This window comes from Stigmatopora argus, chromosome 1 (genome assembly GCF_051989625.1).
Source record: "Stigmatopora argus isolate UIUO_Sarg chromosome 1, RoL_Sarg_1.0, whole genome shotgun sequence".
Taxonomy (NCBI): Eukaryota; Metazoa; Chordata; class Actinopteri; order Syngnathiformes; family Syngnathidae; genus Stigmatopora; species Stigmatopora argus.
In genome coordinates this window covers 16,483,918-16,511,356 of record NC_135387.1, presented here as the reverse complement: position 1 = coordinate 16,511,356, position 27,439 = coordinate 16,483,918, and the positions used below count along the sequence as shown (strand labels likewise).

General features: G+C 36.7%; 1 protein-coding gene across 4 annotated transcripts in view; it reads right to left on the bottom strand.

The window, feature by feature from the left end:
- The window catches only part of cntn3a.1 (contactin 3a, tandem duplicate 1), a 69,458-nt gene that overhangs the window by 2,690 nt on the left and 39,329 nt on the right, over nucleotides 1-27,439 (bottom strand). For 3 of the 4 annotated variants that reach the window (XM_077603520.1, XM_077603513.1, XM_077603541.1), the window contains exons 6-22: nucleotides 25,648-25,851; nucleotides 25,195-25,297; nucleotides 24,750-24,934; nucleotides 22,440-22,579; nucleotides 17,808-17,940; nucleotides 16,883-17,033; nucleotides 10,271-10,398; nucleotides 5,853-6,028; nucleotides 5,140-5,257; nucleotides 4,798-4,956; nucleotides 4,487-4,636; nucleotides 4,157-4,227; nucleotides 3,707-3,941; nucleotides 2,758-2,873; nucleotides 2,414-2,600; nucleotides 1,916-2,028; nucleotides 607-775 (exon numbers count right to left, since the gene is read on the bottom strand). In XM_077603520.1, the coding sequence (XP_077459646.1) occupies nucleotides 607-775; nucleotides 1,916-2,028; nucleotides 2,414-2,600; nucleotides 2,758-2,873; nucleotides 3,707-3,941; nucleotides 4,157-4,227; nucleotides 4,487-4,636; nucleotides 4,798-4,956; nucleotides 5,140-5,257; nucleotides 5,853-6,028; nucleotides 10,271-10,398; nucleotides 16,883-17,033; nucleotides 17,808-17,940; nucleotides 22,440-22,579; nucleotides 24,750-24,934; nucleotides 25,195-25,297; nucleotides 25,648-25,851 (2,538 nt within the window). The remainder of the gene's footprint in view (nucleotides 1-606; nucleotides 776-1,915; nucleotides 2,029-2,413; nucleotides 2,601-2,757; nucleotides 2,874-3,706; nucleotides 3,942-4,156; nucleotides 4,228-4,486; nucleotides 4,637-4,797; nucleotides 4,957-5,139; nucleotides 5,258-5,852; nucleotides 6,029-10,270; nucleotides 10,399-16,882; nucleotides 17,034-17,807; nucleotides 17,941-22,439; nucleotides 22,580-24,749; nucleotides 24,935-25,194; nucleotides 25,298-25,647; nucleotides 25,852-27,439) is intronic. The other variant, XM_077603531.1, reaches the window with a different exon arrangement.

Sequence of the window (27,439 nt, the reverse complement as noted above, 5' to 3'; positions counted from 1 at the left end):
ATTATAGTTAAAGGACCTGTGCAACACTTTCTATAAATTTTATGAGATGATGAATTTAACATTTATATTCAATATGTAAACAAAATTTACATTGATCGGCTTGGTACTCATTGGACTTGCTGTTCTGCTTAATTTAAACATGAAAGCTTTGTTTGCCACAGCTTTATTCTTGTTGGGAAACCCAACCCCTGACCCTAACCCATTTTCTCAAACCCCAGTATTTCCTGCAGGTGAAGAGGTGGGAAAGTATGATACAAAACTCTTGTTATACTTGATGCATAGGATTTTCTATCAAAATTCAGATATTTATTCCTTAATTCCCCTGAAATGTGAATGATGCAAAATGGCACTTTCATCTTTAGATTAGGTGGATACTAGAAAAATGAGTAGCATATTTCCCATTGTGCTTTTTCCCCCTCCATTTTATTGGCTATTGCATACAACTGAATAGACCTCAAAAAAGGTCACAGTGTCATTTAGATTAGATTAAAATTCACTTATTCCCACTTCATGCATAAAACGTGGTTTGTGTGTGTGTGTTGTACTAATATATAAAAACAGCAACAATAAATTGATGTGCTTTCTAGTACTGGAAGACTGTCCAACCTGCCACCTTGGGGATCCTAATCTGGCGACTACTGATGCCCTCTCCACCTTCACTGAAAGGTTTAATCTGGATGACATAGTCCTCATTGACAGGCAGTGACAACTCTAAAGATGTGGTGTTGGTCTCCACCACACTTGGAAGGCTGTGTTTGTCCTTGCTGTACATCACCTACGGGAAAAAGACAAAATCGGTTTTCTTCCAGCACAACAAAGAACATGGAAATCAACTGTGATAAAATAACTTGGGACTTTATTGGGTTCATCTGAACTTCTTAGACTAAAGAAAAGTAACATTGCAAAGAAAAAGTGCAGTAAGCTATATAATGTCATTTAACTGATGAGCAACCTACTATCCCATAGGAACTAGCGATATATTTGTTTGATACACTAGTGATAGAGTGATAAATTTTCTGATTTAGATCCTAAATAATTTTCACACCATTTAAGTGAGGTATAGATAATTTCCCCACATGATACCTGGCAAATTCATGTGCTCCATGATGCTAAATAAGTGGGACAACTTGTGTTATGTGATTTAATAAGAGCACAGCCTACTAAAAAACCTTAAAAGAGAACATATTTTTCCCCAAAGGCATTCATTGAATATATTTTTGGCTTTATTTTTTTGCAGAACTGAACACAGAACACACAGAGAATCTTCATAATGAGACACTATTTTGTAATGCTGAAAACTACAACTGTAAATCAGTATTGTGTTTTTCTCACACTGCATCATTTGAAGTGCTTTTCTTTTCATACTCTATAAATATAACTGGCATATTTTTTTTTGTAAAGCACACTTAAAATCTTTGATTTTTTCCCAAAACATTGACAGTGCGTGCACCTTTAGTATGAATTCTGGTTCTGCTTAATGACCTCAAACTTATTTTGTGGATTATACTGATTAAAACCATAAATAAAGTATGTTATATATATGCAATTTAAAACTAAAAAAATAAATATAATGTGGAAAACAAATACTAATATAAATACAACTAAAGTACTAATCACTTGAACGCTTTATAAACAGGTGCGAGCATGTGTGAATAGAAACTCATTCATTGATGGTGCACTTTATAATCCTGTGCACGTTATAGTCCGAAAAATAAGGTAAACAGTTGTGAACAAATGTTTTGATTCCTTTTTTCTATCCTGTTTGCTTTGCAAAAGCCATTCCGCTCTTTTCCTACCCTTGCATTCCATTGAGATATTTTGCAACTGTCAAGCTTGTTTTATTCTGTTTCTGACTGCAGTGAATTTCCGTAAAAATATTTGTTATCGTTAAAGTGCAAGGCTTCACACATACTACCTTATAACCCGTAACTTCAGACTCATTATCCAGAGCGTGTACTTGGTCCCAGTGCAGGATGACCTTGGAATTGGATGTGTTCCACATGATTTTGACGGGGGCCTGACTAGGCGCTAGAGTAGGAGGGAGAAAGTTGGAGAGGGGAGGAGAAGAGGCGGTAGTGAAGGGATAAAAACAACAAGGCAACCAATCAATAAACATTAAAGTCCAGAACCAACTCAGCATGAAGGATATTTCTCATTAACAGTTGAACAGTGTGACTCGGAAGGTAGTAGTCGGCTTTGTTTGTGAGGGATGAGATAAGTATATTGTATTACAAAGCAACTGTGATATTAATTTACTGTTTTTTTTGCAAATCAAATATGGTATGACATTAAACATGAAATGAAAAAACTAACATAAAAACTTCACAATTATCAAATACGAGCACACACATGCACCAACAGCCAACAGACAAAATGTTTTTTTTACCAGTTATGTTATAATATTTGCTCTTACGAGGTTTCTTGGTGGTGACATTGACTATGCTGCTCTGTGGACCCACTCCGGCGCTGTTATAGGCCCTCAGGGATATCAAATAGGTACTGCTCCCTTCAAGATCTCTGATGAGCACTGAGGTTTTATTCCCCAATGTCCGAATGACACTTGCTACTTCCTGCTTTTCTTTTACTCCCCAGTACTGCAACTAAAAATATAAAGCAGAAGAGAAAAGTATGTTACTGTTTTGTAAAGAAGTATAATATAGTTAGGGTTTATATACTGACTGCATCATGCTACTATTAGATACAGAAATCGAAGCAACGCGATCCGTCTCCCTCTACCGAGTCAAGTATTGTTCGGACCTCATAACCCAGAATGTGTCTGCGGTGGTTGCTCCAAGCAAGAGGCTTCCATGTGACCTCCACCACAGACGCCGAGATGCTCTTCGCCCTCAGCCTTCCTGGTGCTCTGTTGGGCTCTGAAATGTACACAAGACCATCCAGATAGGGGAAAACATTATTTTATACCTGCATTACACCAGAGGTCTCCAAACTATTCCACAACGTGCAGTGGGTCCAGGATTTCCCCCCAAACATAAATAGTTCATCAATCTAGTGAAAAGGTGATTGCAATCAGGTGCTCCATGTTTTAGCAAAAAACAATATTCTTTGCTAGATAGATTAGAACGAAAACCACGACCGACATCGGCCCTTGACGACCGGTTTGGAGAACCCTGTTTTACACCATTCTTACTTTTTCTCTAACCAATAATTAAATACAGTAGCAACCATTTACGGATCGCTATGATGTTAAAACTCAAGCAACACCGTGACATTTGAAGGTACTCAAACTTTGCAACAAAGTGCGATAGTTTAAACAAAAATCCAGTTTAATATATTTTCTGAGGTGAGACTTTCAATATATACACATTATATATATATATATATATATATATATATATATATATATATATATATATATATATATATATATACATATATATATATATACATATATATATATACATATATATATATACATATATATATATACATATATATATATATATACATATACATATACATATACATATACATATACATATACATATACATATACATATACATATACATATACATATACATATACATATATATATATATATATATATATATATATATATATATATATATATATATATATAGATAGATAGATATATATATATATATATATAGATATATATATATATATATATATATATATACTGGATTTGTTGGTTTGTGTTTGTTTCACCACACTTAATATACACACCTTCCTCTGCTGAATAGATGGTAGCCACCGGACTAAAAGGCCCTTCACCATTGTTGTTGTACACCCCAACTTTGATTTGGTAAGATGAATAAGGGGGGATGGTGTCATTCTTGAAGACATATCTGGAGGCATCAGGAGATGTGACAGCGGCCTGCATCCAGCTCTGTGTGCCGAGTGGGCGGAAGGCCACCACATAGCCAAAACCAGGACCACTCTGCAACTCCTCTGGAACAGGCTAAGAAGAACACGATTACTCAGAGGGATGACTCAAGCAAGTGATCTTTAAAAGTTATTAATACCAAGTGATACGCAGCATTGGAATATATAAGATTATGGCTAAGCATGATGCTGAAATTGCAAGTACTTATCACGTTGCATACTTTTCCAAAAAGAATTGTATTTCAGAAATCATAACAGGATAGAGAGCGATAGAGATTTTTTTTTTTTTACCTCCCAAGTGATGACTAATTCAGAGCGTCCCCCACCACCGCCGTTTACTCTTGCTGGAATCACCCTGGGAACTAAACCAATGTGCACAAAAAAGTTAAAATGCCCACATAAACAACTACATACTCTATTCATTTAGATTTTTCTCAACAGTATGTTCAAAATGAGGAATTTCAGGAAACTATAGACATGGAAATTGTGGTCTGAATTAGCAAATGGCACAATGGATGAACTTTTATCCCAACTTTTAATTGACATAACAACCAAATAAACATAAACATTACTGGGGCAGATTTTATGATAGAAATTGATGAGGTAATTGGCGGTACATACATGTGTCCTTGGTGCGGGCCTTTCTAGAGGCTTTGCTCGGCTCTCCTGTTCCAATACTGTTGGTTGCGAGCACTCTGAACTCATACTCCACCCAGGGATTCAAGTTAATGACAGTGGCTGACAGTTGCTTTCCACTGAGCACCTGAGGAACTAAAAGACATTTCTCAAAATTACCTTCCATCAAAATCCCAATGGATCCACTCGACCTGTCAGTGAGTTATTTACTCTTTTCATACTGTATGTTCCTTTTCTGAAGAAAACCTGTCCACATCTCCTCCCCCTTTTGAGTGAGCTAGATGAAAGCAACCTACCAGTCGTAATTGCTTGCCACCCAAGGGAGAAGGGAGACCTGGCCTGGATGGTATAGCTGAGAATCGGGCTATGGTTGTCCATCCCAGGTCCCCAGGTCAAAAGTGCTGTAGTCTCTGTCATCTCAGTCACTTGACAGTCTGCAGGGGGGGCAGGAGGACCTATATGTAGGGGGGAAAACAAAGGGAGAACAAAGGTGGAAAACAGAGTGGAAGGAGAGGATAAAAACCAATTTGAATAAAAAAAAAAGAAAGTTTTTCAATTCAATTTTTTCCAAAAGATTTACAGATGATGCAAGATAAAATTGACGATGATTTTAGACAAGAATAATATTAAAATCTTACCTCTGACCACGACATCAGTGGCAATTGACACACTGTCCACCTTGGTCTGAACCGCACATGTATATTTACCAGCATGTCTGAGTTGAATATTCCGAATCATTATGTCCCCGTCGGAGGGCTGTCAAAACATTTCAGGTTATTTACTTTATATAATAATGTGATGTTTTCTTTTGAATTTAATTTGTGATAAGCCAACTAATTGCCTAATCAGTGACACAGCATTATCCATTTACTGGTCTCTGTGTGGGCTTTCATTATTATTTTTTCAATCAACAACAATAAATCGATTTATTGTGTTTCTTTTCTTTTTTTGTAATTTTATTTTTACTGTGGGAATGACCTGACTAGTCACTGATGAGTGGCCTTACAGACCAAGGCTTCACCCACAAGAAATAATTTTTTTGCATCGATGATCAAAGCTAAAAGCGTTCCAAATTCTAATATTACAATTATATAGAAAGTGTTTTTGCAAGTTAAAAGGAAAACATTTTAGAAATATTGTATTTACTGTTTTAAAAGTATCTTTTTTCTCTCGCCTATCATTATTAGCCCCTTGTTGAATTTTGCAAATTTTGTGTTGGACCACTGGGCACAGCATTCCAATGTCTTCAGGTATATTTCTATGTATTTGAAAGTTCAATTTAAAAAAAAATCATGTGCAGCGCTAATTTCCCTTTTTTGTGTAGCTATTCGACAAAAGCACTTCCACTTACCCCTCCAACTCTTTCAAAATAAGCTCCAGCGCTGCCAAAGTGGATAAGCTGTTCGTTGAAGAACCATGTGAACTTCAGATCCAGTGAGGGGTCATGATACACCTGGCATGGCAGCACAATGCTCTCTCCCACCGTCACGTCCATATGACCAGCTGGGCTTGTAATCGCAGTTGGCTCTGGAAATATGGAACACTGGTTCAGAAAAAAAAATCTAAAATAGATGTTTTTCCTTCGTTCACAATTCACCCTTTTTTGCTATATTTATTATTTTATCCTGGATATAATAAGTTATACTATTAATATGATTTCTGTGTTTCGGAGCCACAAACATTTGACTGCCACGGACAGAGGGCGAATACTCAGACGACTTGGAATAAATTGCATTTGGTCTGCCACCAGAGCATATATTGTATCCCTTATGTGAATTGCATAAATTAAAGGCTTGCCTTATACATCTCTGTACAACTGTATTGCTGCAGTGGCAAAGATTTAAAAAAAAACTTACTCTGCACCGCAATTCAAGTGTGTTAATACTTTATTTGTCTTTTTGTGTTTGCATCTCCATTAATCTCATTTTAAGAGGGACCTGGACTAAAATATGAAATTGTAAAAATATGCAGTGGTATGAATTTCTAATCTTTTCAGTTATAAATCACTGGGTGTTGGTTGGAATCACCAACTTCATTTTTCTATATAAAACAAAAACGAATGCACAGAGTAACATTGAACTGAAGTACTCCAGGTAGTTCTTTGTTACTTTCAATGGGTCAGATAGGCTCACGATGCATTTCTGATCAGGCAGCAGTGCTTTGCAGTGTTGACCAGGTACTTTTACGGCACATTACTCCTCAGCCAATCATATAGTGTCACTAGTGCGATGCAAAGGGTTTCAAACAGATATGCATACCCACACAGTTTTGATAGCTACACCGCCGAGCTGGTGATCTTTTGTTTTATTTACTAGCATAACAAAGCAAGAACAACTAATTTCAAAGCCATTTAAGATTCAACCTGACACCGAGGATATGTCGAATGGTTCTAAATATTTGATAACTTCATGGTTTTCTGGGTAGAGGAAATGGCAATAGCTGATACATGTCATACTACGGTAGCTTTGTAACTGTAAAAAGACAAACATGCCAGGGTAAGTAAATATTTTAAACATATCTCTGTTGAATAAATAATATGTAGATTTAGGTAAGCACCATCGAGAAAGAAAAAATATAGAGTTCATTTAAAAATGACATCGTTGGTTTAGTTCCCATTTTATTCTATCTGTTAAGGGTTTCTCGTTCAACTGCACCAAGGAGATAATAGAGCAAATGCTGAGAGTCCAGTTAAGAAGTGAATTTATCCAGCTGTGTCATAAGTACTGTATCTAACAGACAGAAGAGCCAATACAGCATGTCAGGGGGATAACGGTCTATATTCAACACTGTCAAAACAAGGCAAGTTGTTTATCTTGAGAGAAATGGCTTGTCGAAGCATGCATTCTAGGTGAATCAGGGCAAAGTTTCCGTGGTAGTCACAAAATGAGAGGAACTTTCTGACACGGATAGCAAAGCTGTCACGTTCGTTTCCTGTTATGACGGTGTTGAAAATCACAAATTGTCTTCCTCATTCAAAACATACGGTATTCCTCCACACACAATTATACTCATTTGGTGGTGTTTTCAAGTCCTGGTCTGACATTTTACAGCCTCGATTTTACTACTTGCATCATAATTAGCATACAAATTGCAGAAAATTTTGTGGTTACGCCTCAGTATGCCCATTCTGATCAAGTAGAGCCTAAATGCTATGTATGCAGTTTAATTTGTCATTTGGGAGGAACACAAAGCATGACATGAACTCCAGCACAAGAATTATTTACACCCTGGAAAGCAAGGAATAAAACAATTAACAATCAAAGTAAGATTAAGCTTAAGAGTTGAAAACTATCTTTAGCGCTAAAGCCTAGGTTAATTTTTGTACTGATTCCGTTATGAGAATAAAATTGTAAATGTTGCTCGCTAGGCATTCACTTGCTTGCTTTGGTGCAAAAGAGTCGGTCCACAAGAACTTAGGAATGGAACCGTACTCAGTCTGGCTTTGCTGACTATGAGCAGACAAAAACATAAGCACAGACGAGAACACCTATAGAGAAACATCCCTTGTCTTAACGCCAAGACTGGGAAAGGACCAGAGTCTGAAGATGGCAAAGACTACAGCGAGCGGGAGTGAGTTAAAACTCAAATACCGTATTTATTTGAGTATAAGACGCAACATTTTGTACCAAAAAAGCTGAAGCAAAGTTGCGCGTTATACACGGATTCCGGTGAAAAACTGCCCTCCGCTGGTGAGACGTAAAAACTGTCTTTGTCTGACAAATGGGGCACGAGAGCCCGTTCTAGTGGCGGGTGCTCACACTCAAAAACTACTCAAGAAGAATGGAATCAATTGTTTGGTGAATCTGATGATGATGATGAATTTGACTGAAAAATTTTAAATATTCTGATGATGAATTAGACTTTAAAATTGTTTGATTAATTTGAGTTTTATTTATTTGACAAGGGACAGCACGAACATATGTATATTCATGTTAATGAACATATGTATGTAAATACATATAATGTAAATTCCATTCAAGAATTGTGTTCATACTGATAGTTTGTTTTGCCAGGTTTCTTTACCATATGTTGTGAATAAATGTTTTGTCATGGCGACATGTTCAGCATTTGCCAGTTACAAGTACCGGTGCAATCCTTGGTGAGAACTTGGAAAAAGTGTTTAAAAAAAATTATACAAATTTTAAGTCACGAATTATGGGTGCGCGTTATACTCAAATAAATACGGTATGTATCCAAGAACACTCGAAAAACTTCACTTGACATCCCTCTTTATTCTGAGACTGTGAAAGATGTGAGCCCAGCATTACTCAACAGAAGAAGTTAAAAGTAAACCCAATTTCTAGATGTAATGAAAGGTAGTGGAGACCAGAGATGAATAGTTGGGCTTCTGTGCTCAAGTATTTGCAATTCAAAGTAGATGTGAAGCGGCATCACGAAAGGACACTCTAATAGAGCTCTGTTGTCGACTCAGCTTGTTAAAATGACCCAGAGATCTTTTACTGCACAGCAGACGTGTTATTTAAAAATGCCATTGTGGGAAAAATAAATTAACCATTGAGCAAAATAGAAGCAATCAGCCTCTGGCTTTCTGCAGCCCTTGCCCATCGACTAATTGGACTTGATGTAAGTCATCTATGTTGCTGGCGTATTTGTGGGTACTTGGCCGAAAAAGTCAATTTTTAAGTAATTTAAACCACAACATTGGCTGAAAGTCAAGCACCTCAAGCACACACGACAAACTATTTTGATTTGAGGTCTCCTAGAATAATTATAAGTCAGTTAAGTCAATTAGCTATCAATACGGTACCACAGAATTTGTCTTTTCAGACATGGGATCATTCATTGGCATTTTTTAGACATGGCAGTGTATGTTAGTGGAGTAGTAGCAGCAGACTGAACACAAGCCTATAAAAGAAAACAAGCTATGAACACAGCTTACCGTTTAACCACACTCCATTCACAAAGTGAGTTTTATTGTGCGAAGCACATTTTTGTGTCTACACGCACACATACACACATCTTAATTACTAGGGATTATGAGAAAGATGTGGATGAGTCAGGGGCACGTGTAAGTGAGTTGTTAGCAGTGTGGCACAGTAAAGTAAAGCACAGTGGTTTAAGAATACCGAGCTTGTGTTTATGTCTGGTTGTGGTCTTACCCTATGACAACACATATCTGTCTCTTGCAACTTGGTAGTGATGTCGTCATAAACCCCCCATTGCCGTGCTGTCTTATTTAAACTTTAAGAATCTATTCCTCAGTGCTAAACTAGACAGTGGTATCTTTCCAGTTTGCCATCTTGATTGTTTTATTTTTATTTTGCTTGTTGCTTGAAGTAGCTCGGAAAACATTAAGCAAATAAATAAGCAAATGTAAAGATTTGTTTTCTTTTTTAAACCCTTTCCAATTGGATCTGTTTAATTCTTCAATGAAATGCACACTTTACTACAGCACCTGGATAGATTACTGATGTATTGTCTTCAGTGTAGAAGGATGGAAAACCACTGGCATTTTAAATATTTTGTTGTACTCATAATTTTGTCAGTGATTTAATTTTTATTATTTTAATAGTCATAATTATCATGATGATATTTATTATTACAGTACCTACTTTGATGTTAAAGTCCAACATGAAGGGAGATAAATCTCTTCATCCAATTTCTACAGCACTTTTCCTTATTGAGGTCGCAGGTGAGCTGAAGACTATCCCAGGTGACTTTGGGCAAAAGGCAGGGTATATCCTGCACCGGTTATTAGTCACTCGCGAGGCAGGGCAAAGTTTAATCTACAAAAGCAGGCATTCTTACCTTTAACCAAAAGGCTGCCAGCACTGCTCGCTACGCCAAACTGGTTTCTGGCCACGCATGTGTACAGACCGGCATCCATTTTAGAGACATTGGAAATACGAAGGCTTCCATTATCCAATACAGTAACTCTAAGGGAAATAATGCACACACATTCATGCACAGTTATATGAAGTTTAGAAAGGCATATCCTGTTAAACTGGCTGACAGTATGAGTGTAGTTTGAGGTACTTAAACTAGAATTTAGTCTTGCTTGTGCAAGAGGAATATTCACGCTGCTGAAATGAACAAGCCCAGTGTCCTTAAGCATTTAAAATTGAGCCTCGAGTTTATCTCAGCAAATTTTAATTGGCTGCCTGAGCTGCAGTATGACATAAGGAGGACCTCAGCAATAAGTGGTAGTTTGATTTCTGTGCACTGACTTGATAAGAATAGCACATTTCCTAAGATGTATTCATAGTCTGTAACTGTACTTGAAATGTTAATATGTGAATTATTACTCCATAAATCATAGTAGTATATGCATAAACCAATGCCAAATGTGTGCGCTCACCGTGTATTTGATGATGAACAGGAATTAAACTTGATGCAGTCAACCAATTTCACTATATACTTCTGATAAATCTCTTGGTTGTGAAGCTCAATTTGACAATTCAACGATGAAAAGAATCAAACCTTATTGTGCAATGTCGTAAATACAAAAATTCCATCCATAAAAATTCACTCACATTCAAGTACTCTGTTTTGTCTGTTTCATTCATTCATTTATCTTCCGTACCACGCATCCTCACAAGGGTTGCGGGGGTTGCCGGAGCCTATCCTAGCTGACTTCGGCGAAAGGCAGAATACACCCTAGACAAGTCGCCAGTCAGCCGTAGGGTAGGGCATACAGAGAGACAAACGACCATCTGCATTCACAATCAGACTGCCACCAGCGGGAGTCTAACCCGTGCCTGCCTGCCTGCCTGCACCGAAGTCAGACAAGTGAACCACTACCCCATCAGACGGCAGTTTTGTCTCTTTCCATTGTAGTAATGACTATTAATGACTCAAACAAAAACATAAAGACAAAAGATAAACATTGCTTCTGGCAGTAATTGAAACTGATTCAATTGTTCCTCCCAAATATCAGTGAAATTTCAAAGTTGATCTGCTAGGCTACGTGACAAAAGAAATTTATGCCTCCACAACAGATTAACCTAGCAAGCGATAACAACAGACTTTTATTTCTACTGTCAAGATCATCAGTCAAGACTGGCACATTTCATCTGATGCAGAGCGTGTGCTAGTGCCGCTTTACCTGTCAACGGACAGCTGTAGTGAAATATAACCAGCTATGACAGATGACAAGTCAGCAAGATAGCACTTGTGCAGTGTATTGCAAATGTTTCTGATTAAAAAAAACTCTGGAAAGAGCTTAATGTCTTAGAAACTCATAAGTGATTCTGTGGTGATTCAATTTAGTCTGGCTAATGACAGGCTCTGTGTCACTGACCATTTGGTGCCTTACTTTCCTACTGGTTTTCAATGCAAGCGCATGCAGAAAAAGTCTGTCAAGTCATCACTCAACTTGGTGTGTACACTGTCAATTTTTAAAATCTATTACTCCGTTCTTTGTGCACGAATTCAGAAATTGAGCTCCAAGAGTCGATATGCATATCCTTCTGTTCTATGCATAATGGAATTTTAGCTTTTTTCTGTTGATAAAAGAGACATTAGCCTCAGAGAACCAGAGCATTTAAATGACAAATGAACTAAGACTGTAAAATAACTATAAAATTTCGACAGGATCCGATGTTATTTAACTGAAAAATAGACAGCGAAGAGTAAACAATTCCTCAACATGGAATATTAATCTTTTTTTTTAATTTTGATATTAATTGCATTTGTTTTCCACACTACGCGTGGGTTTTTTTCAGGAGTTTCTGGTTTCTTCCATCATATCAAAAACATCCATCGTAGGCTGGTTAGGGTTAACACTCTATTGCCCCTGGGAATGAGTGTGAGCCCTGCGATTGGCTGGCTACCAATTCAGGGTGCGTGTAGTTGGCTCGGATAGGCTCCTACACCCCCCGGGACCCTAGTGAGGATAAGCGGTCAGAAAATGAATTAAATGAATTAATTGTATCTGGCAATTAATCACCTCTCTTGGAAATAGGTTTAATCTCATGCATTGAATTGGGGCCGCAACCATGAATTGCTTTGAGCAAAGATTTGAGTATAAATGTAATTAATATGTTACTCAGTAAATTGTCAATGTGCTGAGCAACACTTGAATGTGATTGGCTGTAAGATGGCAGCAGACAATCTTTAAATCTAAGTCATTTGTTCAGGAAGTGGGGTTGTGCCAATTTAATCAAATTCTGTCCCATCAATTTTTGAGAATGCCTCCTGGACCTGATTGTACAGGAATTTCCTGAATACATTTGGATCATTTGAAATTAATTACCCAGCTCAAGATGCCATTCTCAGCTTGAAACTGCATGGGACACAGTAATGGGCCCAAGACAATATTTCAAATATAACTTTGTTTCATAAAGGCACCCTTCAAATATTCTTAACTGAACCGAAGTGACCAGTTTGGCCTTGACCCATTTGAATCCACTGGTCACAATTGCGCAAAAAAAAAAAATCTAGTCACTCCCAATCACCCCTAGAGTCTTCAAGAAGCCTATCATACATGTTTTGGGATGTGGGAGGGAGTTGAAGGACCCAGAGAAAACCATCTATGGCACGGGCAGAACATAAAAACTCCCACAAAGAAAGGCCGTAAATCTGGATTCAAGTCTTGATCTCAGAATTATGAGGTAGATATGCTAACCACGAATCCATTGTACTGCCTTTCCAAATAATATGATTAATTAACTACTACTGTGTCGGAGTGAGGAGCATTGTCTTTTGGTAAACTTTCAGTGTTTTTTTTTTTTAAATTAAATATTGCACTGTAGCAAATAACAGGATTAGGGACATTTGTGAGACACAATTAATATTGAGTCGTGTGACACAATAAATAGACACTTTCTTGTTCTTACTGGTGGCTGTTAAATGAAGATACTGGTTGTAATCTAAAATCTCAATCACAGAAAATGTATATTTATATTTACAATCATTACATTTAAATCCCTTTAATCATAGAATATGATATGTTATTTTTTCACAATCATCATAGAATGCAATGCAAATTAACATCAGTATGTGAAATGGGTTGAGGCAATCATCTATGCTGTTTGTGAATTGATTGCAATCACTTTTGCATGTCAAACCTCTTTGCAAAGGAGCACATTTGTAAAAGGTAATGGTGTGACATTAATATGTCACTTTGTTGAGCAAATACTTCTTTATGCTTACCACATGCCCAATCATCTAAGGAGCATTGAGAGTCCCTTCTGTGAGATTATTTTCTATTATCAGATTCTTATTCTTAGCTAACCTGTACCTCTCTTTGAAAACATTATCTCTGAAAGATTAGAAGGAATTATTTGTCTTTTAGTTAAAACAGTGGGATGGATTACTGCTGTGCCACAGCTGTGAAAACATTGGTAGCAGCCTGATTTCTGTGCAATATAAACATTTCTAATGAGTGAGAGAGCAGAGAATAGGCTTGCAAAATATGTTGCAATAATGTCAAATTCTAAATTTGGTATGCTACTCACGCACTTTAGTGTAAGAATGTAATGCTCAACCTCAAAAGGGAAATCTTTCCATTTGGGTGCTGTTGCACACAGCCTTTTGGCAGAATTTTCCTTTTTATGTTTAAAAGGATGATAAAACTGCAAGCTGGGACTATCCTTTCACAGCACAATCAGAATGTTGGTGTCTATGCTGTCGTTGCCCTCTAAATAAAACATCTTATAGTTGTATCCACTAAATCTTAGCCTGGTACTGATGTTTACTACAAACTCAGCTTCTTTGTTTTCAAAGAAATGTAATTGGATTGGATTGGATAACTTTATTCATCCCATATTCGGGAAATTTCATTGTGACAGTAGCAATAAAAGGCATAGTTATAAGTTAGACAGTACAGTCGCAAAGGCCGCAGAATAACAAAGCAAAAGCACAAGAACAAAGCAAATCAAAATAAATGGGATCGTTAAGAATCACCAAATCAAATCATTAAGATAGAAAAGCAGCAAAAACACAAAACAAGCAAGAGTGGACGCAATATGCGTTTGCAAAACTACAACTGCACCCACACTTTGGTGCACATGGATATTTGAGAAAAAGCTACTGAGACAGTCAAGCAATTATTCCTGTACTGAAAATAAATGGGTAACACTCTGCATTGAAGCAGGTGTTATTTTCTTCCTGCTGGGATATTTGTATACATGCACCAATATATCATGAACATGGAAATCCATCACTGACTGTTTTTCAGATTTTTAAAATTTTTGGAAAAAAGGAAATAATTCAACCTTGGTTTGACAATTAGAAAAACAAAAAGGTAATGTAAAAAGGATAAGCATCAAAAGCTTCATTTAAGGTACAAACCTATAGTGCTTAAAATATTATGAGAGTTTCTATCCTGGTCTAATATCTCTTTGGAGGCAAAACATTTTTAGATATTATTGACTATTTCCTTGGGTGCTTTGTCAAATGCTCTATTGAACAAAACCTTGTCCAAAATCACATTTATTTTTGTAAAAGGGAAAAAAATCCAACTGAATTCATAAAATGACTTTCATTTTTAAGCTGTGCTATATTTAATTACATTAAAGTGCCATCTGATATTGTTGGTGGACCTCCCTGATTTAATAAACCCCGGTTTATTGTGGTGTACTGTAGTGGGGATAATATTTTCTTGCCGTTAAAGCTTAGCAGTTATTTTAATATCTGTGTTCATTAATGATGAATGATCGGTTTAAAATTTGCTGGATGAGTTCTTTCCTGATTTTGAGAACACATTTTATCACAGCGGTTGTTCAGCTTATCCCTTATTTGGCTGTTTTCTTTTAAGTATTTCTAGTACCAGTCTATCGAATAATAAAGAATAATCAAAATCTTCCTCTGTGATTTGTGACTCATTTTGCTATGACATGTCACATATGGAATTCCCATGATTCCCAAACTTTCCATATCCCTTTATCTCCCAGTTGGGAGACATAGTCTCTCTCCTCAGTGTCACCTCAGTGGGTTGTGACTAGAACACCTCACCAGGGAGACGTGCAGAAGGCATCCTTTTTAGATGCCTGAGCCACCTCATCTGGCTTCTTTTATTATGGCGGAGCAATGGCTTTACTCTCAGCCCCTCTCCGATGATGGAGTTTCTCACCCTAAGGGAAAGGCCAGACACTCTGTGGCAGAAACTCATTTTGGATGCTTGTATCGGTATTTTGGGGGGGGGGGGTTATGGGGTCCAAACCCACAGCTTGTGGCCATAGGTAAGTTTAGGAACATAGATCGACTGGTAAATAGACAGCTTGGCTTTTTGGCTCTACTGTTTCTTTACCACAACATACCAATGTAGATTCCGCAACCGCCACATTTAGACACCGCCATTCTGCTTAAATATCGTGGTTGTTATTGATTAGCATTGAAGTCTAATAACAAAGCTTCACAGAGTTAACATATCCAATAACACCCTCCTTGATCTCACAATCCCCCCCCCCCCCCCCCACACACACACACACACACGCACATTTGTGTGCAAGTCTCCAAGCAGAATGAGGGCGAGACCAAAAGGAAAACATTCCAACACCTCCTACAAGGACTCCAAAAAGTGTGGGTCCTCTGAGATAGTGTTTTCTGTTTTGGCACAAAAAATAATTAGGCCCCTTCACCTGGCATGAAGGTTGAGTGGGGCTACCCTATCATCTACTGGGTTGAACTCCATCATACAGTTGCTGAACCCTAGAGAAATATGCTTACTTGTTGATAAGTCCAGTACAGCTTATGGTTGCGTTAGTACATAAACACCTCCACGATGAAAAGGTGCCTCAAGCAGAAGTACCATAATTTGGAGTGCCATAGTTTTCTTTTGTTTCTACTCCTTGACAGGAATAATAGGAACTTAAAAGCTTTCAAAGCAAGCAAATTCAAGGAATCTTAATCAGTCCCAAAATGAACATCCAATAATTATCTCCTCCTTGGGAGCAATGTCTGATGAACACTTTATCTTCCTGTCTTTCCTTGCACACTGAGGTATTGCATTGATCTGCACAACCTGATTTCCCAATAAAACAAGGTTACCAGCTGCCTCCCTTGATACTACATCTACTATAGCACAAGAAGGTATGTTATTCCGCAGCTTGACATCGATCGGCCTTATTGGGCTTTCTTTCTAATTCCTACATGTCTCAACGGTGACTGCATCAACATCATCTACCATGTGTTCGAATAACTCTACATGCTGCTAATGAGCTAATGGATCAAGCGTCTGTGAGCGGTCAATTATAGTTTGTAAACTCTGAAAGCCGGAAGGACAATCAAGTCAAAGTCAGTATGTTTAAAAATAAAGAGAAAATGGTAGAATGCATAATGTGTTGAACTTCCAAATGCTATTTTGCTGTTGTCCTGGTCTTTGCAATTTGTCAACAGAAATATAAGTTAGAACAATACCACGTCAATTGCATGCAATGCATTTGTTGCTCAACACATATTCATAAGGAATCGCATTACCTGTGGCTCTCTCTTAAGGCTTCTTTTCCTTTCCTCCATGAAATCACACCCCAGGGAGACATTCGAGGCTTGCATTCGATCAGGACATCACCACTCTGTCGAGCCAGAGTTTGGGGCTTCAACAAATTCTGAGAGAAATCTGGGGCTACAGCTGGAAGAAAAGGCAGAACAGATGAATGGTAGCATATTAAAATAAAAAAAACAGCAGGAAATTTAAGAGGTTTGAATTACTCTTGAAATAAACCAGCTCATCAAGTGCAAGTGAGAACCAGAAAGATAAAGGTCGTCATGTATTCTACTGGGTGGATTCCCCATCCTTTTACTTTAATACTCATTCTCACTTGAGCGAAGACACATTTACACATAACACGTCCAGAGACAATGCTTTTAAAGTGATTTAATTTGAAAGAAAGTGGATTTTCCAAAAATTACAACATGAAAGAAGACAAAATGAGAATTCTTTGCCTGGTCCTGTATGCCTCAATGAGAACAGCTCATAATATTTGCTATCTGGTGATGCTTATGCTCAGGGCAAAAACAAAAAACGTCTGGCCACGGGGTCAGAAGCGTCAGTGAGGTAGCCCCGGCATCCCTTTCTCATCTAGCATACACCCCCCTGATCCTCTCAGATGAGGCATTCCCAGGCCAACCATGACAAAACATCGGCTTTCCAGGTTCTTTCAACTCGGTCCTGGGTCGATCCAAGGACTTCAATTTTCTCTTACAGCTCATCAGTTTAAATATTAAATACAGAACTAAATGTTGTATTGTGAATTAAACTGATAAAAGGCTGAAAAGAATTGTTAAATATTCTTTTCGTTTTATACACATTACCCATTCCCCTTGTTGGTTTGAATTGTGGTTTATACTTTGTCAGCATCAGAGAAACTTGAAGATGCTCAAAATGATCTTTTTGTTTTCTTACCTATGACTCGAAGCTCAGCATTGGTGAAGACTCTACCATGCTTATTCTCAGCCACACACTGGTATGTGCCGATGTCAGCAAGACTGAGGCTACTGATGGTCAACATTCCATTATTCACCTGGATTCGGCCCTGCTTAGGATATGAACAGAAAAAAATAGATTCTATCCCACAATCTAGATTTTGATTTCAGTTCAAACATTGTTTTAAAAAAATCCTCCTTTGATCTGGTCATTTAAAAAACACTATAATGAAATATTACAAAAATAAGTCAGTTATACATTTTATTCACATATTAAGTAAATAGTAAAATAAATAGCAACATGCGATATTCTCCCTCTTGCAAACTACCACTTCCCACGGTTAATATTTCAAACAGTTGACCCCAAAATTTAAAAATGCATAGGTCATAAGTCTTTTCGTGGAGTATAAGATTAGAGTAAACTTTTTTCCTCCTGTACTCGGGAATTTCAGTAATAAAAAAAAAATCAAAGCAGAACAAAAAGAAAAGAAACAGCTCCCTCAGAGATATGAAAGAAGCCCTTCAGAAATGTATTCTTTAGTAGACTATTCTGAAAATAAACTACAATAATTACATATAAATAAACTACGACTATTTCACAACTATTTAAATGTACATCATCTTGAATAAAAAGTGATTGACAGTAAGATTTTAATTAGAAAATTCAAATAGAAAAAAATAAATAAATGAAAGGAAAATAAATATTCAAGAAAAAAAAACCATCCCCATTATAATTACTTTTTAAAAAATAGACCTGTGTGCCCTTAGCTCCTTGGGTGAAGATTAGAGTAAACTTTATTCCTCATGTACTCGGGAATTTCAGTAATAAAAAAAAATCAAAGAAGAACAAAAAGAAAAGAAACAGCTCCCTCAGAGATATGAAAGAAGCCCTTGAGAAATGTATTTTTAGTAGACTATTCTGAAAATAAACTACAATAATTAAATATAAATAAACTACGACTATTTCACTACTATTTAAATGTACATCGTCTTTAATAAAGTGATTGACAGTAAGATAATATTAGAAAATTCAAATAGAACAAATCAAATAAATGAAAGGAAAATAAATATTCAAGAAAAAAACCCCATCCCCATTATTATTACTTTTTAAAAAATAGACCTGCGTGCCCTTAGCTCCTTGGGTGAAGCACATCGATGCTGTACAGTGTTTCCTCTATGATTTTCTACACCAGCATTGGCAAGATTAAATTTAAATAGAAAATGTATTAACATATAAATGTAACTCTCATTTTAAATGTATTTATTTTATGATTAAATATACGAATATTATAGACAAAAGGGTTTCCATGCTGCTTCTTTTGCTGCATAGGACCAGAATTTTGTGGCATGAGGGGTTTAACTCTACACAGCATTTAATTGTAGTTCAGTGGTTGGCGAGCAAATGCCCCTTGTTATCCTAACTGAAATTAACCATTTCTATAGCGGAAAATGAGCCTCACATTTCTGTGGAGCTTTTTTGCCCAATCACCCTTGCAGAGTTATTTCAATTCAGCAACACTTTCTCGAGCATGAAAGGCCTTTTTATAAATTCATGCCATAACATTTTAATCGGATTAAATTTTGTAGTCAGACTAAGCCACTCCACTTTGCTTTTTTTCCCTATCCAAGTTGACTTACTGGTATGTTTTGGACCATAGCCCTCTGAAACTTAAATATGTGTCTACTTCAACACTCAAAGTATGTGATTCCAATATGATCATGTGAATTTATGAAATAAAGCATCTTGTTACAAGATTGAAAATTAATTTACAAACATTACAACAGCAATACTGTAAATGGATCTGCATTTTAATACAGAAAATGCAGTGCGCACACTACTTTATGAAATGTAGTTCAGTCAATGAAAAATGTAATATTATAGTATAGTATAGTTAATGTGGTATTATAAAGCACTTTATGAAACATTTAATGGGCAAAAAAGTGATATCTAATTATACAAGAATGCTAATATGACAGAACGCTGGCCTGAATCTCCTGATAGCCTACAGGCCCCGCAGCAAGAGAGACCATCTGCAGACCCGCTAAATCCTCCTCCAAACATGGACAATCCAAATCCATGTGAATAATACTGCTTCTTGCCACATGCTGCCAATTTGAGTAAAACGTAAACAATGATAATGAAAAGTGTGTCTAAAAGGGGTCCTAGTTAAAATTTACATGATTTCACGACACATTTTGTGACCCCACGTGCAATGGTGTTGGCATGGACTGAATTTTGCCAACTATTTTGTTCAGAATTTTAATTGCTGATCTCATCAGGAGAGAATTCATTCTGTACAGAGTATGCAAATACTTTGACATAATTTAGCGTCCGCACTTCCATTTTGTGTCAATTATATATGCTTTTGTCATATTAAAAGATAATACATTTGGGTTGGGGGCCTGGATAAGAAGCAGTTTCCAAATAAAAAACAACAATCCAACTGGATTGAGGCCAAGAAAAGATGGATTCTATGTGTTTTCATGGAAGAGAGAGTGCTACAGTGGTTTTGAATAGACAGTCCTTTTGAAGAAATATACTGTAAAAGCCCACTGGAGTGAAGGAAACTAAAGAGATCTCTGTAAGTGCATGAGCTGGTGGTCACTCTTCCATTCAGTAGCATCTGCCCTAGAGACTCAGTGGTGTCCCTGACAATCTAAGGGTGCAGAAAAATTTCATTTGATGTTTTTTCCAAATCAGCCATTAGAAGACAAAATGCTACTTAGGAATATCAGCTTCTCTTGCTTTTTGGTATGTCTTTTTAATTTTATTTCTACAACAATGCTGTCTTTGCATACCGTTAAAGGTCATTTCAGGAATGAGTGACAGATTCAGCCAGCCAAGGGTAGAGTGTGGACTGTTGTGCCACTATTTGTAAAATAATACATATATTTGAGTAACAAAAAAAATCACAAATTTCCTATTCCAAAGAATCCTCCTGTTTTCTCTAGGCCTTCAAACAAGGCAGAACTGTTCTAGACATGGTCAGGAGGCGGAGCTTAGCATTCATTATATTACATCAAAGATTCTCAAGCAGTGTGCTATGGTACATCAGTATGCCATATAAAATCATCAGGTATTACAAGTCTGGAGAAAAAGAATAAAATAAAGATGCAAAACAAGTAACCTGTGAATCCACTGGTGAGATTTTTGTTTAATTGGTGTACGGCGAGTATTTTCTCAATGTGAAAATTGTGCCTTGTCTCAAAAAATCCACCTGCTGTCTTACATTACACTGCGGTTACAATGCAGAATTTCAGGAAGGCAAGAGCTATGCATTTGTTTATTGCATAAAAGACATTAATTATTCCCAACTCTATTTTGGTACACTCACTGGTACATCCCTGACTTTCGTGAGCAAACAACCATAACATTTGTGCTTAGATACACCTCAAACAGAAGGGCTACTATCACGCTTAATTTGATTTGTTGACTAAGCAAAATATAATGCAGTACAGTGTGAGTGGGTTCTTGTTTCGCTAGGGGGGCATTTTGAAGTGACAAGCCTTTGCAGTCAATTTTGTTCCTCTGGAGAGGGCCAAAGAGTACAGAAGGAATAGATAAATGTGTGTGGTAGAGTCTTAAGAGAAAGTCAAACCAAAACAGAATGAGAAAAAAGGCTGAAAAAGAAATGGAAGACTGAGACATTTCAAAGAGAAATAAAAAATGTTCAGCTTGGCCCTACTTTGCGTCTTTCTGTCAGTCTCTCTCGGTCTCTCTCTCTTTTTCTCCCACACTGACCTTTTTGGTTTGCGAATTGATTTAATGCTGCTCCTGTTGACGTTGGCATTTTGGAAATGGTAACCCCTCAACTCATTAATAAAGTCACATGAACAGAGAATGTTACCTGGGCAGACTGCCAAAGGAGGTTTTACAGTGGTATTTACAAATCAATAACGAATGATTCTTTTGGTTAAGGATACCTGATGGAAAAGTGACCTTTGATAAGACTAAGAAAATAATTTGTAATAATTAACACCGCTAAATAGACATTTAATTACTTTCAAAAGTATACAGTGCATGATTAAAGTGTCTTTTCTGAACATCACTTTAAAAAAGTTTTAGTAACCAATTGTGATACACATTATTCACAACTGCAGTGAAGCAGGTTTCACACCACATTACAAACGGTAACGTGAAACAAGGTGTGGCGGGGACAATTTTCCCAAACTCACCAAAAATGGCGACGAACAAATATGACATATGGTAAAACAACACCTGCCAATCCAATCATAAAGCTTGCTGAGACATCACCACTTAAGGGGAGCGACTTAAGTGCCCAAGATCCAAGGATCATTTAACAAGCAGCTGTCATCGCTGCTTCATGTCATGCAAGGCAGCCATGAGATGCTGTTGTAGCGCTTGTTAAAAGAGCAGATATGTCTCATAATAAAATCATCGCAAGTCCTGTGATGTGAGTATTGTGCATGTGCATATCGTAATGTTGCGGTTCAAATGACATTAAAGGCCTAATTCCTAATATTTAGATTGACATTGATTCTAATCTCCGTTACTACATTTCCTTATTTTATTTCATTATCATGATACATGTTGGTGTCCAGAAAGAAGCAATTAATGGCATTTTCATCACAATGCAGTTAAGTCACACACCTCTGCCAGGTCCAGAAGCTCTCCATTTTTCATCCAACGATAAGAAGGTTTAGGTTTGGCACTGGCTTTGCACTCCCACACCAGAGTTTCATCAATCGTCTTCTGTGCATCCGGAGGCTTCTCAGTCAAATGAGGTGGAGCTGCCACAAATCATATGCAGTGATTGCAGAATCCAAATATATAAACAGATTAACTGTAAAATCAAACTAGTAATTATTCAGTGCCCGCCTCCCCAAAGATAAATCAATCTATTCTAAATTAAATCAAATTGTATTTGACTAGATATAATAATCAAATGTAAAAAAGATGTCATATTTTTAGGAGAACGTTCGAAAAGAGTAATACTATCATATAAACACATTATAAACAGAAAAAATGCATTGGGCAGTGTCTTTTAATTACCACATTACAAATAACTTGGATGAATATTAAAGGTTTATAAGATTAAGACCTTTCTGAAAAAATATATTTTACAAGAATTATTATTTTGAATCATTTTTAAATAGTCCATAAATGGAGTCTGTTCAAATTTGATTTAACTCTGTATTTTATTTTACTGTTTGAGGCACCTCTCTATATTTATGCGACTGTCACATAAATGTGGTGCACCTAATCTCCGGTGACAGACAAGAAAGATGTATGATCCTTTTGGAGAGGAGACACATTAATACAGATAACCCTGCAAGGGTCAAGGGGAGAGAGGAATCTAAGTAAGTACATCTCCTAGACATGCTCTCCTGCATAGAAAAATCCATGAAATTCTTTTGTATTGTGGTCTAACCAAGGCCATCTGAACGCTCAGTGCCATTTATAGTATTCATAACTTTTTTCATTAGAAAAATTCAGTAGCGTAATTAATTCCTCTCCATGACATTTACGGAAGAAAAACTTCCCATATCATAGTAGCAAAGAGCCACAATAGTTTTATTTTTAAATATTTATTTTAAAGTTGGGAGAGACAAATCCTTTTCCGAATTCCATTTCATTTGATCCAACTTTTTTTTTTAAATGAAATTTAGACGCATATATATATATATATATATATATATATATATATATATATATATATATATATATATATATATTTGTGTGTTTGTTTGTATGTGGACACAAGCCTCTGAAGTATTTTGTAATGCTTGTTTAGCATAAATAGCTGGTTGATTGTAATATGCTAAAAGGGCCAAAATAAAGTTTGAAAAAAGCACAAATTTGTACAGAAGTACATATCTTGCAAAAAAAAAATGTATACCATACATAGCCTGATAATGTGTTTAGTGTTTAGGTTTTTGGCCTTGGTTTCTTCTTCCTCGCTTTTTAGTTTCAGCTAAGATTTTCTGAGACATTATCTGCTATGAGCCAATTCTGATGGATTTCACAGATACCCATGATGTACATTTATTAACTAAAAAAAGGTCAGACAGGACGCACTGTACTATTCCTTTACCATTATTTGATGCAATAATGAAATATCACAGTCCTCTGTTGGATACCAATTTCAACCACCCAGCATGCAACACATTAAGTAATGTGTTCAGGCACACGTGCCATAGTCTCAGTTTGACATTGTAAAAACTAACATCATCACATCATTACCTCGGAATTAAAATAGATCTGATCCCATGATAAGCAACTTCTCTCTATTTTCTAACGCTCACTTTGGACATTCAGTGCACCCATATGTACCATAAAGTTCTCAATTATATCAAAAGCACTCCTCTTACACATGATTATTAAAGCCAAGCTCATCCCACACGAGTTGTATATGCAGACATCATCAAAGAAAAATTGCAAGATAATGTGAAGAAAAACTGTAGTCCATTTTGCCAAGGGTCATTAAAAGCTTTCTCAGGTTGCCTTATGTGCAGTGTTAGTAAGGGGCAAATCACCTCTCCCAGAAAGGTGATATAAATCTGTTTATGCAGCCTCCAATTTTATTTGTTGTTACAATAAAGAGCCTGTCAGAAATGAGCTATTGGAAACAGGCAAATGTACTGAATGACACATTTAGTTATAGGATCTGATAAATGCTCCATGTTTCCTGACATGAAATAAAACATTTTTGCTTGACTCACAAAAACTATACTTATTTGCAAACTGATTTCAATCTTGCACAGTAACAGTGAATCCTTGAGGCTTTTAACAACCCCTATGTAACAATGACCGAGCACTCGATTGGGTTTTTTTGCAATACATAAAAGTAAGCAAACGTTTTGAATGAAAATGTACTCATGCCTTGACGGTGATTCTGATAATCCGGTGCACTCTATAGTTTAAAAAATATGGTAAATGAAATACATACAATATAATTACCATAGAAAGTCAGCTTTCCTTTTACGGAGTTTCTCCCTCTGTTGTTTTCAGCCAAGCACTCATACAGTCCAGCATCCTCCTGCTGGAAGTAAGGGATCTCTAACACTCCATTGGCTTTACTAATGTCCACTTTTCTTCCAGAAGAAGCTCCATCAATTCTCCGCCAGCTGATGGTGGGCACTGGACTTGAGTGAAATTGAATGACATCATGAGTATTTGGCAAGAATGGCAAAAACATTGTTCTGGTAATAAATTGAAGTGTTATTTCTCATAGTACAATATCAGTAGCCACATGTTGGACAACTGCCTACAGTATATTTGCCCAATAATGTTAAATCTGCCACTGGATGGCAGATGATATCATTGGTTTCACTTTGCGCATTCTAGTGTTGCATTAAAGAACTTAATGTGATCACGATAGAGAAAAATACTCTGTGGAGCATACTTTCCAAGTGCAAAACATTCCAGCTTGATAGTTGAGCTCTTGGCTACGGGAACAACCTCAGGGAACTGTACCTCAATCTTTGGTTCATATTCACCCATTACACCTGGGGTTTCAAAGACAAATTGAAAATTCATGTTAGACAATTTTACTTTTAAGGCCTGGAAAGGTCACAAAGAAAATATTATCAAAAGAAAAAGGAAAAAACCCAGATAAAACTCTATACAGGCAAAAAAGCACACAGAAAATATATAGACCAGATTTGGACTCAAACTCTGAACTGTAACGAACATCCTTTATACATTTCTAATAAATAACAGAAAGATAATGGTTGAAATTGCATTATATATAAAAAAAGCATTTGATTGAAAATGGAGAAAAGACCTGCACCAATTCTTGACACAATATCAATACCTTATGTACGTACTATGTATGTACTATATTCATTGTTCTTACCATCTACTCGAAGCACAAGGGGTGTAGGTGGTCCTTGAACACTGCTTTTGGTGACTGTGTTGGTAACTACACAAGTGTAGTTGCCCACATCAGAGGGTTCAACTTTGGCAATGTAGAGGTTGCCGGTCTTCTGAGATACAAATCGCCGGGTGTCTTGGATGACAAATGACGGGTATGCATTGAAGATCCATGAGAAGGTAAGCTCTGTAAACAGTTATGGGCATAGCAGATGTGAGGAGCACAATTCAAATATGCTCTTTCTCCAATTACCACAGACAGACTGCAATTCATCAGAAGCTATTTCAGGTTGAAGCCTTTAGAGATAAAGCAATTAGTGGATCGAACAGTGGCAGCGTTCCGTGATTAGAAAGTGAAATGAATAACTGAGAAGCAGTTATATTTGCCATCCCTAAATGCTTTCGATACACACTGTTACAATGGTAATTATGACACATGAAGACATTAGATTATTTACAAATGCAATACTATAATCTGCCTGCAACTCATTATATCATATACTGAAAATATTAAGAGCAGGAAAGCCAAGTGCATTTTGTGGCTAGAAAGTACCTACTTCATGGTACAATAAATCCACTTCCAAACTATAGATGTTTTTTCGAAAATTAGCCAATGACCCTTTTCCTTTTTTTCTTTTCCTAAATATTTATTACATTTGTCTGTTTCAAAGCATCAATACCATTTCAACAGCAAAATGTAGTAGATACACAATGCCTACATTGTGAAGTTTTATTTATAAACCCATCTTGTCCAATGTGGAAAAAAGAAAAGAACTGAAACTGACATGATTAACTAATTGAAATGCAGTGGTCTGGAAATGTTATGAATTCATTTTCAAGGATTTTTGTATCCGCCAGACCTAGGTCAACTCAATGGTTTAGAAATTATGAAAACTGGGAACAATAGTGAAAGTTCCATGACCTCCTTGCCCATTAAAAGCACACACGACCCAAACAAAACACTGCTGTCAAACAAGAACACAGAGACGTGTGTTACATTACATTACATACAAAAATATGTATGAACCCTAAGACTTAGAGAAAAATTCTGACACAAATAAAAATACATTCATTGATGTTTTCTGCTTGTTAGAGTTAGATCATTTTTGTTGTAGTAAAATTATGTAAAACAATCACCCAAAGTGATGGCATTGTGTTGTTTTGGGGTTGCTTTCTACTTCAGGACCTTGACGATATTGTGATTGAGCAAAAAATACTTTGGCTCTCTAACTGAACATTGTGCAGGCAATCATCCAGAAAACAGTTGGTGCCAAAAGTTCAAGTACACTTGAGGTATGCAGCAGTACATAGGGCTTGCATGTCCATTTAAAGATACAGGTCATAATAGTATATACTCTGCTGCCCTCATTACTCAGTGGAGGCTATTGTAGCAGTTGGGCAGTGTACACTCTGCAGTTCTTTCCCTGCACAGCAAGCATATTGTAGGGGTTGGGGCTCAGGCTCATCTCAGCTTGCAACAGGAGAGAAATGCTCTCCTATGAATTTAATACTTTTCATACTCTCGGCTGTAGTGGCATTAATGGTGAGAATGTTGTGTGTTTATTGTAATATGTACACATAGACCCTTGGTCAAAAGATTTGGGACTCTCATTCATATTCAATATAAAGTCCATAAACGTGTTACGGCGGGGGTACATTACAAAATACAAAGATGATGTAGGTTTTGACACAGTTGGCACGGTCTCTGTCCTGAAGGCAGTCGTAGGTAGGATAGTGTGGAATAAACCTTTCGAAATGATAAGTTGAGCATCCAT